Below are 12,643 nucleotides of genomic sequence, written 5' to 3' on the forward strand. Positions count from 1 at the left end.
TTATTTATTTATATTTATTTCTGTATAATAGCATGTCGTCTATTTTTGTGTCTTCTCCTAGAAAAACCGCATTCCATTGCGTTCTTCATTGTGTGTCAACATTTATTTATGTTCAAATGTTTACTTTTAATATTTCAGGCTTTATTCCGTTCTGTGGCCATGATGGTGCCGGATTACGTTCTTATTTCTGAAATCGAGTTGTATGCATTTGGTTATTTGAATGCAAAACCACTTGCTGTCAAAATTGTTGCTACTTACCGCTTGTGCTCGGAACAGCTGTCATCACAGAGTCACTACGATTACGGTAAGTTAAATTCACTTTAAATTTGTATGTAATTTCAATAAAATGAATTCTCTCCACCTGTTTTTGAAGCTTCGACTCACTCTATCATATGACTCACTTTACCATAGGCATGCGCGCTGTGAAATCAGTGCTGCGCGCGGCAGGCGCGCTTAAATTGCGCTATCCTGACGAGGATGAGGATGTCATCTTGCTGCGCTCAATCAAGGACGTGAATCTGCCCAAGTTTCTCGAACACGATGTTCCGCTATTCATGGTATGATACTTTTTATACCGTTCGAGACGATATATTTACTGAGTCGATTATGTTGTCTCACAGTATAGTATACACAGACACAGCATAATGAAACGTCTACAAAGAGCGCGAGGTCACCACACATGAAGTGGACCCCATAGAAACTTCAAATAATGTAAACAAAACAATTTATCTTCATTACTTCGTAATCTCACAACCTTCTAGGAAAATCATGATCCTATCAACAGTTTGTGCACATCAATTATTTCTAGTTACGTAAAATATATGATGATTATAATATTTCTGTAAAAAACAACCTTCATAAAAATGTTAGGTTATACTTATTATATATCAGATGCTAACAAAATCTGTTATATTTGTTTATATAATTTGCCATTTCTTTTGAATTCCATTTTAGGTGCAATTTTACTTGTAAAGTCGAACAGCAGAACTTAGTTGATTCCTACACTATTTTACACTTTGATAGCTCAAGTTCACTTCTAAAAAAAATAATTCTGTAAATATTTTTAATTGACCCCATGTAATGTAATGAAATTATAAGCGGTCGCGTCCTCATACTAAATTAGCCGTACTGATTTAGTATTATGTACCGTAGCCCCTATGTACGGTGACCGCCAGTGAGCTTATAATGTTCCGTCTAGTTGAGATGGTCATAATTTCATAATTTCATAATTTCATAATGTTCCGTCTAGTTGAGATGGTCTGTCGTGTTACGTATAATTCTATAGCTCTACAGTCTACATTGTATACAATGAGTTTTTGTAATATCTATTGATTTATGACTTTAACAAGCCAATTAGGAACTTAATTTACTTGTTTATCTTATTTTTATAGGGTATTATTGGTGATCTGTTCCCTGGTCTACCACTGCCACAAGCCGGATTGCCGCATCTAGTGCAGTGCTGTAAAGAAGTCTGTGTTCCGCTTAATTTGCAAGCCACCGACTTTTTCATTGAGAAGGTTTCACTTTATTGTTAATAACTATTAAGTTTTATTAGAATTAGTAATTCGGAATTTATATAACTCAACATAAAATGAAATTTAAAGTGACATTCTGATTTGTATAAAATTAAGCGTAATTAAGTAATGATATAACATTTACTTTTTATTTTATTTTATTAGCCTGTTCGTGTATCTCACTGCTGGGCAAAGGCCTCCCCTCTTTCCCGCCACTTGGCTCTATCCAAAGCACATTCCCTCCACTCCACTGATATAACATATAACACAATATTGGATTACGTTAACGTTACAACTAAAAAACGATCGGCATCTTTTTCAGGTTCTTCAATTGTATGAAATGATCCTCGTAAGACACGGCCTTATGTTGGTAGGATTCCCTTTCTCCGGAAAAACGAAATGCTATCATGCCCTTGGAGCAGCTTTAGGCTGTGTGCACGACAAGGTGTGCCATCGTTTCTCTGTTATTTGTCTGTACACCTCAGTAGCGAATCTAAATCAAACCGAAGCGCATTAGGCTAAAAAGAGACGTAGATCAAAATGCCCAAATAAACTAAACAAAAGAAAAATTATCTAGACCCTACTATTATGCACACAATGGACACAACATGGATATAGCGCTCTTCTACTTACTAACACATTTATCCTTTTAACTATGTAATACGCGACGCGATGTATAATCATGATAGCATTAGTGCAGAAATGTATCTAACCTATAGCAAAGATAGATATAACTCCGTAATAGATGGATACAGTCTAAGGAAAAAACGTGCCTCGAAATTCAAGAAAATTTGATTCTCGATCAGAGGGCGCTACTAGCTTTGGCCTACTGTCGTATAGATGGCGTTGACGGTTTCGTTTGTTATTTAACAATTTTAACGCATATCAGTGAAAGAACATGGGTCAAAAACATAAAAATAATTAATGCAAATAAAAAAAATCATTTATCCATTATTAAATACATTTTATCGTATTTTTATAAATCTTCATTTTTAGTTTTAAAGTGTTTCGATAGATGGCAGTGAAGTTACTGTGGTTACAAAATCTACCATGACAGTACCGCTCTATCTTATTATATCCTCTTTGCCTATAGGTACTTCGTTTTTTCTTAGCATTAGAAAGAACTCCACGGAAGTAAACGTTTTTATCAGGCTCTGTTATTGTTAATAATAATGGAATGATCTAATGTAGCATGGTCAATACTTATAATTTACTTCAAAATTTTACCATAAAAAGTGCCCTTTTTAGAACCACAAGCTTACATCTGCGAAGTTTTATCTAATGCTAAAAAAACGAAGTATACACATCATTGCTTTTTAGAAATTAATGGACGAGAATCATGTAGAGTGGACAGTGATAAACCCGAAATCGATCACGATGGGCCAGTTATACGGGCAGTTCGATCCCGTGTCCCACGAGTGGTCCGACGGCATCCTGGCAGTTAGCTACAGAGCTTTTGCGGTGTCTCCTAACGATAACAGGTAATTTGATAACCCTTTTTAGAGTGCATGCACAAACTACAAGAGAAAATCTCCCGTAATGCATATAGAGGCCGATTCTGTTCTATCAATTTGATATGGTTTTCAACTTAATACTTTGACACGACCTTGACCGTGAGCACCAATCAGCGTTAGCGGCTCTCACTAACCATGCACTCAGCACTAAATGGGTTAGTTTTTGCGGCTCGCGTCTTTAAACTTATAGGTATATTCTGATTTAAAACACGATATTGATAATACAACAGTATTTAAGTGTCCCGCTCTCACTCATGTATGAGTCTTGTATTACGCGAGGGTTGCAATATATGGCACACCACTCGTGTGCCATATGTAAAATCTGAAATAAAACACTCTCCGTTTGTTTAAGTGCGCAATAGGCACTAACATTGACGACTCCTAATCCAAACTTACATAATAATTAATAACAAATGTTGCGTTAGCGGCATGGCAGGGACAATGAGCCCAGACTTGCTTTGGTACTCAGTATTGGCAGGTTATACGTAGAATTCGTTTATTACTACTCCTAATAGGGTGACAGTTTAGTTATTGACCCCTCCATAATAATTGGCCACACAGTGTAACAATACGACTTCTATTGCCTTGTTTCTTCTGTCTTACTGTGGAGCGGCCAAAAACTATGGATTGGCCAATAACTATAGCAGTCACCCTAGTATGCCAAGAACCTTGAAAAACCTTCATCAAATTTCAGAAAATGGTTAATCTTCGATGGTCCGGTGGACGCCATTTGGATCGAGAACTTGAACACCGTGTTGGACGACAATAAGAAGTTGTGCCTGATGAGTGGCGAGATCATCCAGCTGGCACCCACCACTAACCTAGTATTTGAACCTATGGATCTAGAGGCTGCTTCACCTGCTACGGTAATACAGTATTTTTACGCCCAAACTGTTAAACGCTACATACAATTCGCCATTTAATTCACTTAAGAAAATTTTAAAACATTGTCTTTAGGAATTACGTCCTAATTAATTTTTAACAAGAGAAAAATTACTGCCTTGGGTTAGACTCTGCCAACTGAGCCACTAAGACCTCATCCATAGTCAGCAAATCTTCCCACTATATGGGCCTAGGGCACCTACCCACCCACCCAAACCCACAACCTACCCAAGGCAGTAATTTTTCCACTTTAAAATTGATTCTAAGCTTAATTACATTCTAATCTTTGTTTCGCTATATTACCGATATTATAAATCTTGACGCCGATTCTGAATTAAAAATTTGTTACGATTTCGATCTTGTTATGATACGATTTTGACAATCGATTTTTGCTGGCTATTATTTTGAAGATTGCCTGCTCCGCATTGTTTTTTATTATAACATTTTATTTCTAAATTAAAAGGTTTTAGGTTTTAAGTTTATGGGTCCACTGAAAATCAGCGTCGTTGCACTATGTGTTCCAACACATGCTGAGTGGTATCCTCTTTGAGACAACAAGTTACAAAACTATGTCATATAGGTATTTAATATCTGTTAATTTTAAGATTGTTGTTTCAAATATATTATTTTAATTTTATTCATTTCATTTCAATCGCTCACGCTGTTTGGTTCGCACGAAATGCACTGTGAGTTGGGCCAATGTCGTATCATAACAAAATAAAAACTTTAAAAATTGGTTCCTTTGTCAACAAATTATTTATGCAGGAAGGTATGACGAATACAATCCTAATTTAAGCTACATTTTACTAGAAAACCAGAACTATGTTTCCATCTGCCCGAGTTAAGTTGTACACATGTAGTAAGCATTTTGTGCCTTCTATTCTTTACTTTAGATATATAGTTTTTAATACGTTTCGACAGGTATCACGCTGCGGTATGATTTATATGGAGCCCAAAGGTTTGGGTTGGCGATGTTTGTTAGAGTCCTGGTTAAATACTCTACCACCGTTTCTGAATACAGCCACTCATGCCCTTATCAGAGCGCTTTTCCACCGCTTTATGTCGCCATTACTTTGGCTGGTTGAATTATCGGGACAGCTTAAGGTATGGATATGGAAGTACTTTTCATCGGTAAAGCTTAACAAGAAGTTAAATTTAATTCGATCAATCGCCGATTTTCACCAATGCTTGTAATTATAGCCCTTTTGATTCAGAAAGTTAGCTTTTTCAAAATGACAAATGACACCAAGAGTCGCTGGCACCCGGACCGAATGAGATACGTTATTGCTTATAATACGTAAATAACTGAATCTCCTTTATTTATTGAAAAAGTTTTCGTTTTTCAGCAAATGTATGTGACATCACGTAGTAATCTAGTTAATGGATGTTTTAATATATTCGACACGTTTATGGATGAGTTTTATGATGAGAAATATACAGATTCTATTGCGGAACTCGATGTTAGGGCACAATTAGAGGTATGCATATGCACTAACCAATGTATACCTAAATTACATTTTGGATACTATTGCAAATAATTATTAAATAAATTAAATGTTTAAGGGTGTATTCTTTTTTTCTGCTATTTGGTCAATTGGGGCAACGTTGGAAGCAGCTAGTCGCCCTAAATTTGACATGATGTTCAGAGGTTTACTTGAAAAAGAATTTCCAGAAGAGGTATAGTTTCATTTCAGTTTATTGTTGATAAGATGACGAAACCTTTACCGCTTTTTTGGCCCATAAAATATTCCGTTAAAACCTATTTTTGCTTTTCAGATCAGGGAAGCTTTAAAATACCCGAAGGTGATAGACAAGCCAGAAAAGCCGTACATTTTCACTATTCCAAAAGACGGACTTGTATATGACTATCGATACATTAAAGAGGTCAGTAATAGAAATCAAAATAGAAACAATTTATTCATAACAAGCACTAATACAGAACATAAAATTAAGCATACAAAAAAGAAATACATAAGTATATGTTATGCTCCATATAACATGTATTTTATGGCCACTTTTTATTTCTATTTTATTTATGTATTTTATTTCGTAAACACATTTAAACCACTTCATGCACACTTTTTATACTACCGTACTTTTTACCATATTTACCCAACTGTAACGTGATCTGGGTTCCGGCGGAATATCAGTGCTTTGCTCGAAAGATTGAAGCTTATAGCTGAGTCGGAACCCTTTTGTTTTTGCTGCAATGCACACAACGTACAGCAAGTAAATCCATTTTGTATGTTCATTTTCTGTTAATTAAAATGTATATTTCAGTTTTGTTCTGTTTGTTAAGGGGCCCCTGACTATCAGTCCGCCAGACGATTTCGGCCTGTCCGTTAGAACAAATATTTGATAGATCCGAACAATTGACAGGCCGATATCGTCCGGCGGACTGATAGTCAGTGGGCCCCTTAATGTATTTGTAAATTGTGTGTTTTGCAGCATCCAAATAAACGTTTTATCTATCTATCTATGTATCTAACTTTAGTGCTATAAGTGTTAATTAAATAAAATAATGTATAGGGCAAAGGTAAATGGAAGCCGTGGCAGGACGACGTGAACTCAGCGCCGCCTATCAGCAGAGACACCCCGCCGAACCAGATACTGGTGACCACCCTGGACAGCGTCACGTACTTAGCACTATTCAGGCTACTAGTACAGCATCAAAAGGCTGTTATGATGGTTGGGCCCACTGGGACTGGCAAGTCGTCGTACATTATTGTTAGTGTTTTTGAATTAAGTATATTTTTAAGAATGTTTTTTCTATGTTGCTGTACTTTGCCAAAGCATATCTGTGCATCTCGTTTCATCAATACAACGACATCCTGTGGGTTTGCTTAGCATGTAAAATCTAATTATACATTGTTTTTGCCTTCTGTGTGGGGGTCATCTATTAATATAACCTATTTTTTAGGATTTTCTAGTAAAAAGGGTAGATACGAAAGTCTACAGGGCTCTCATAATGGCTTTCTCGGCTCAAACCAATTGTAATCAGACTCAAGATATTATTATGGGCAAGCTTGATAAGAGGAAAAAAGGTAATGTCACATTTAATTTAATATTTATAACATATCTAACCTCAATTGGTGGACCCTTTAGGGAGTTTAATCAAAATCGGCATGTTGTCTGAGAAACGAGTTCCGACATTTTATTTTAAACCAAAATCGCTTAAAGACTAATGGACTAACTCGTTACTGGTCTGAATTAGCTATGAATCGTTTGTCTTTGTCTGTCATTTTGACTTATGTATTTGTAAGAAAGGGATACAACATAATTTAACTAAATCAGGCCCGTAAAGTTTTATGAATAAGGGAGTAAGGCTCTATTATGCCCATGTTGTTTATAATTTCTACAAAACTCATGCATTTAATATTTCAGGTTACTTCGGGCCACCAGTGGGATCCTATTCTGTAGTATTTGTAGATGACGTGAGCATGCCTCAAGCAGAGACTTATGGTGCTCAACCACCTATAGAGGTTTTGCGACAAGGCATAGATTTAGGACTGTGGTACGACCGCAAGACCAACGTTGCTATGCACCTCATAGATGTTCAGGTAATATAACGCTGTCGTACTTTTATATTACTAGTGTTCCGCCTACGATGTGTACACTCACCTGTAGTAACATCTTGCAAAACGAAGCACGCACAATTATATGACAACATTCTTCTTCTTCCTCTTCTCAGCATGTTTACGTCCACTGCTGGACATATGCCTCTTTCATGTCTTTCCAAAGTGCTCTGTACGCCGCGTTTCTATGCCAGGTCGGCCCTGCTGTCTTTTAGATGTCGTCAGACCATCTGGCTAGCGGTTTTCCTTCGCTTCGGCTGCCCAGTCGAGGTCTCCAAAATAGTACTCGCTGGGCCCATCGGTCGTCATCCCTCGCCATCCGTCGTCATGACAACATTATGCCAGATATTTTGTAATTTTTGTGCCTGTACGCCTGACACTTTCTAATGCAAGTTCCTTATTTACATTAATATGTTTTCCAGTTTATGTGCGCCATGGGCAAGCCAACGCCTGGAGCAAAATTGATTACTCCGAGGTTAACTCGCCATTTCAATTTTCTTTGTATCGACGAATTCGACGAGGATACTCTCAAGGTTATATTCGGCAGGATAATGTTGTGGCATCTGGATACAAGGTGCTTACAAGTAACATAATACATTTCATATTTAACGAAAGCTTAAAAGGCATTAATCAATTTATATTTCAATACTTTCAGAGGCTTTTCCAAAGAATTCGATCCCAGTATCGAAGAGATTGTGAATGGTACATTGGAGGTCTACAAACAATGCCGCTTGAATTTGCTACCAACACCTTCCAAGTCGCATTACACATTCAATCTACGTGATTTTTCAAGGGTCATTCTGGTGAGAGTTTACGAAATTATTGGGTTGATGCTTGTTTCTTTGTAAAAATATATAGGTAACACAAGCCCTCTTGTTAAATGAAAAGAGGCGCAGCCCAGAAGTGGGACGTACAAACGCTGGTGATGATGATGATATGGAACTTTGTTATACAGGGTGTGCTGCTATCTGTGCCGGAAGTGACACCTTCCCTGCAGTCCATTAAGCGCTTGTGGGTGCATGAGTGTCTTCGGGTATTTTCGGACCGCTTGGTCGAGGAAGCGGACAGGCAGTGGCTGGTCGAGTGTCTGCGGGACGCCACACGCAAACATCTCAATGATGAACTAGATAACATGCTTTCAAGACTTCTAGATGGACCTAACGATACGGTTGGTTAGCCATAACATTAATATGTTAGTGTTCTATAATATTGTTGTTGGTTGTATTAATACAGCAAATTTGTTATATTTACAGATAACTGATTATCATCTTCGAAACTTGATCTATTGCGATTTCGCAAATCCTAAAGTAGACACGCGCTTTTATATGGAGACAACTAATATGGAACATCTGAACTCGACAGTAGACGCCTTTTTAGTAGAGTTCAACAATATGTCAAAAAAGCCGATGAATCTCGTGCTGTTTAGGTGCGTTTACAATCATTTAATTATTTTCCTTCGTCGTACCTACGGTTGGTAAATATTATAATGATTATAATTTGCGAAAAAACAGATTCGCCATTGAGCATGTGTCCCGTATTTGCCGTGTCCTGGCGCAGCCCCGGTCGCACGCGTTACTGGTCGGACTTGGCGGTTCAGGGAGACAATCTCTCACGCGCCTGGCAGCTCATATCAATGACTACGATCTTTTCCAAGTAAGTGATCATAGTCGTCAAAAAAAAAACATTTTTGCAATAAGGCCATTTTCACAAGGCATTATAAAATTTACAATGGCATTGACACCATATTATTATAGAGATGTCTTTATGGTTAATAATATATTAAACGGTGAGATGTAAAAGGGCTTTTGGTCCACATGGCAATTTTTTTGTATCATTCCAAATTTTATTACAGGTTGAAATGAGTCGAACTTACGGCAAAACAGAATGGCGAGAGGACTTGAAAACTTTACTTAAGAAATCAAGCACTCCTGATTTGATGATGGTGTTCCTATTTATTGAATCTCAGGCAAGTAACCAAACGTGTGGGTATTAAAATAATTGCTACTCATTATGAAAATTACAAACTAATATTTTGTCCTATACTATAGATTAAAGAGGAAGGCTTTTTAGAAGATGTAAATAACATGCTAAATTCGGGAGAGGTACCTAATATATTTGGTGCTGATGAAAAAGCAGAATTGTGTGAAAAGATGAGAGTCGTAAGTAACTTTTTTGTGCGATAGAAGAAAAATACTCTAGAATTTCTTCTGAGTCAAACCCGTTTGTTTTAGATTGATAGGCAAAGAGATAAGTCGTTACAAACGGACGGCACGCCTACAGCGTTGTACGCATACTTCGTGTCGATCGTGCGTGATCAGCTGCACATCGTACTGGCCATGTCTCCCGCCGGCACCTCGCTGCGTACACGCATCCGCAAGTTCCCCGCGCTCGTTAACTGCTGCACCATTGACTGGTTCCAGGTATCATTGGAGATAATGTCGAATAGCGTTACAAATTATAGCCGACGTAAATCAAAAGGGTAACTAAATCCATGGAGTGAAGGGAATGTTACTGTGAGGCAATTATTCTGATACTTTATTCGGTTAATGTGCGCGATGGTGTATGTCCTAGGATTATTTTATCGTTTTAGGAATGGCCTCCGGACGCTTTACTAGCGGTGGCGACACGTTTCTTAAAGGACATAGAGCTAACAGACCTGGAGCGGGAGACCGCCATCAAGCTATGCCAAGTGTTCCACACGGACACGCAAGAACTTACACGTGCCTTCCTTCTGCGGCTGAAGCGGTATAACTACGTCACGCCTACCGCCTACCTCGAGCTCATTAACATGTTTAAAGCGCTACTGACTAAGAAGCGAACGTAAGCACAAGAAAATTTAAGTACAGCAAACGGTTTTAACTCTTGTCGAGGCCTTCATAATATTAAATGTAATATTATACCATCAACAGAGAGCTACTTATGGGTGAGAAGCGATATCTGACCGGATTAGATCAGCTTGCCGTCGCCGCACAACAAGTAGCAGTACTTCAAGAGGCTTTAGTAGTGCTTCAGCCGAAATTGGCTGCTGGTGCTGCAGCTGTGGCGGAAACCACGGCTAAAGTGGAGAAGGAGAAAGAAGGAGTTGCATTGGTTGAGGCCGATGTATTAGTCGACCAGGCAGCTGCTGAAGAGCAGGTTTGTAAAGAAATGCAATGACATAATCTCTGCAATTTATTACACATGTGAGTAATTGAATCTGGTTGATCATGAATCATGATCTGGCGCATTGGTACTTAATGACTAAATATTTATATTAAACATTTGTGGACTATAAAATTAACTAATGTGAATTGTATCTGCCAGTTGAGCGCCATAGGCCATAGTTACATATGTCTAATATAATACTATGAAAATATGGGTTCACGTATTAATTCGGATAGTCCCGGCATTGTTTTAGCATCTCCACCTTACACTTCGGATGTAGGTAATAAAAAAGTTTTTTATTGTTAATTAGGCAACAGAAGCTCAAGGTATAAAAGATGAGTGCGACGCGGATCTAGCCGAGGCCATGCCGATTCTCAATTCTGCTCTGGCAGCCTTGGATACTTTAACTCCTCAGGATATCACTTTCATCAAGACCATGAAGAGCCCGCCGAGAGGCATTAAACTTGTCATGGAAGCTATTTGTATTTTAAAGGTAACATCATGTTCTTCCCGCGACATTTGGTGAAGTCGGTGTCTCAGAACTATATTACTAGGTACGTCAGACGTATGATAACGTATCCCGTTTGTAAAACTTATAAAATGGGGAAAAATATGTGAACTGAATATCTTTAAAAAAAAAGGCAAAACTAGGTATATGACTATGACTTCAACCAATGGTAACCGAGAAGTGAATACCTTGTTTTATTGTGCCGTGATTATTATGAATCTAAAATCTGGTAAAGTACAACATATAACGGGTGTGGCCTGTGTTATATTTGCATTAAATAATGCGTTTTACAATATTCGGATAATTATCTTCATCTAGGTTTATAAACAACACTACGTGTGCTATGTGCATTGTGCATATTTTGCATGTAGCTGTTTTCAAGCTATACCTACTTACTGCGTTACTGCGTAAACCGTCCATAGACGCTGGACGCGCATGTGCATCATGCCTGTTAAAAGGTTAATTAATAAAACCCCGAAAACTTGGGTATTTTCTTGAATTGACTAAAGAGAACGTTGTTTGTCTTTTGCATACTTTTTTCAAAGTCTGTTTTGCTTATTTATTTCTATGCTTCTTGCCAACAGGACGACCCGGTAAGTCAAAGGGTTTTGTAAACAGCATGTAGAAGTGTTTATAAATAGTGCATGGTTTTTCGGTTTGTTCACAGCTTGTTTTAAATAAGTATAGAATGCCATATAATCACTCTTGAAATTTTCGAGCTTTCTTCATTAAAAATTGCTGGCAGATTAAATACATAACCTACCAAACTAGGTATATATTCAATAACCTATACCTGAAACATATTTACAATACCTGCACTCTTCAGGAAATGAAACCAGATAAGGTTCCAAATCCCTCAGGGGTAGGGACCATTGAAGATTATTGGGGCCCATCAAAGAAGCTACTGAACGACATCAAGTTCCTGGAGGGTTTGCAGAACTACGACAAGGACAACATCCCGCCCGCCGTAATGGCCAAGCTTATGAAGACCGTCATGCAGGACGAGGGGTTTGTGCCAGAGAAGATCCGAGCTGTTTCCGTCGCTGCTGAGGGTAAACATGATTTGTCTAATATTCTCGTTTTGAAAGTTATAGGCCTGATGAATAATCGTAAATTCACATGTTAGCGCGACGTGTTGTTATGTTGCAGGCATGTGCAAGTGGGTAATAGCCATGACAAAGTACGACAAAGTGGCCAAGGTGGTGGCACCGAAGAAGCAGAGGCTCGCTGCCGCACAGGCCGTCTATGATAAGGCCATGGCCGCTCTTGCCGTCAAACAGGCCCAACTTAGGGAGGTAAATATTGCATTTTCTTACTACCTAAGCGGCCTTCATATTGGATATGAATACGCTTGCTGTTCTGGTGTGCAGATCTGCATCAATCTCAACTGCGTTAGCACCACTAGGCGGTATTTTGTAAATCACGGGCAACTACAGACGTCTCTTACACATTAAATTTTTAAACAGAGGAGGATAATCTTTTAGGCATGACTTGAAAACCCGCTAT

At 38.2% G+C, this 12,643-nt stretch overlaps 1 protein-coding gene across 1 annotated transcript in view; it reads left to right on the forward strand.

The window, feature by feature from the left end:
* Positions 1-12,643, forward strand: part of LOC134740768 (dynein axonemal heavy chain 7) — a 40,704-nt gene that overhangs the window by 15,530 nt on the left and 12,531 nt on the right. Inside the window, exons 26-51 of the mRNA XM_063673368.1 lie at positions 139-304; positions 412-557; positions 1,392-1,517; positions 1,837-1,959; positions 2,835-2,995; positions 3,723-3,894; positions 4,832-5,014; positions 5,257-5,388; positions 5,474-5,587; positions 5,687-5,794; positions 6,440-6,637; positions 6,831-6,954; positions 7,295-7,470; positions 7,908-8,059; positions 8,141-8,288; positions 8,441-8,653; positions 8,739-8,911; positions 8,997-9,138; positions 9,338-9,451; positions 9,534-9,644; positions 9,717-9,905; positions 10,076-10,305; positions 10,395-10,620; positions 10,940-11,122; positions 11,964-12,189; positions 12,287-12,432. Coding sequence (XP_063529438.1) covers positions 139-304; positions 412-557; positions 1,392-1,517; positions 1,837-1,959; positions 2,835-2,995; positions 3,723-3,894; positions 4,832-5,014; positions 5,257-5,388; positions 5,474-5,587; positions 5,687-5,794; positions 6,440-6,637; positions 6,831-6,954; positions 7,295-7,470; positions 7,908-8,059; positions 8,141-8,288; positions 8,441-8,653; positions 8,739-8,911; positions 8,997-9,138; positions 9,338-9,451; positions 9,534-9,644; positions 9,717-9,905; positions 10,076-10,305; positions 10,395-10,620; positions 10,940-11,122; positions 11,964-12,189; positions 12,287-12,432 — 4,182 coding nt within the window. The remainder of the gene's footprint in view (positions 1-138; positions 305-411; positions 558-1,391; positions 1,518-1,836; positions 1,960-2,834; positions 2,996-3,722; positions 3,895-4,831; positions 5,015-5,256; positions 5,389-5,473; positions 5,588-5,686; positions 5,795-6,439; positions 6,638-6,830; positions 6,955-7,294; positions 7,471-7,907; positions 8,060-8,140; positions 8,289-8,440; positions 8,654-8,738; positions 8,912-8,996; positions 9,139-9,337; positions 9,452-9,533; positions 9,645-9,716; positions 9,906-10,075; positions 10,306-10,394; positions 10,621-10,939; positions 11,123-11,963; positions 12,190-12,286; positions 12,433-12,643) is intronic.

Source organism: Cydia strobilella, chromosome 4, assembly GCF_947568885.1.
Source record: "Cydia strobilella chromosome 4, ilCydStro3.1, whole genome shotgun sequence".
NCBI lineage: Eukaryota > Metazoa > Arthropoda > Insecta > Lepidoptera > Tortricidae > Cydia > Cydia strobilella.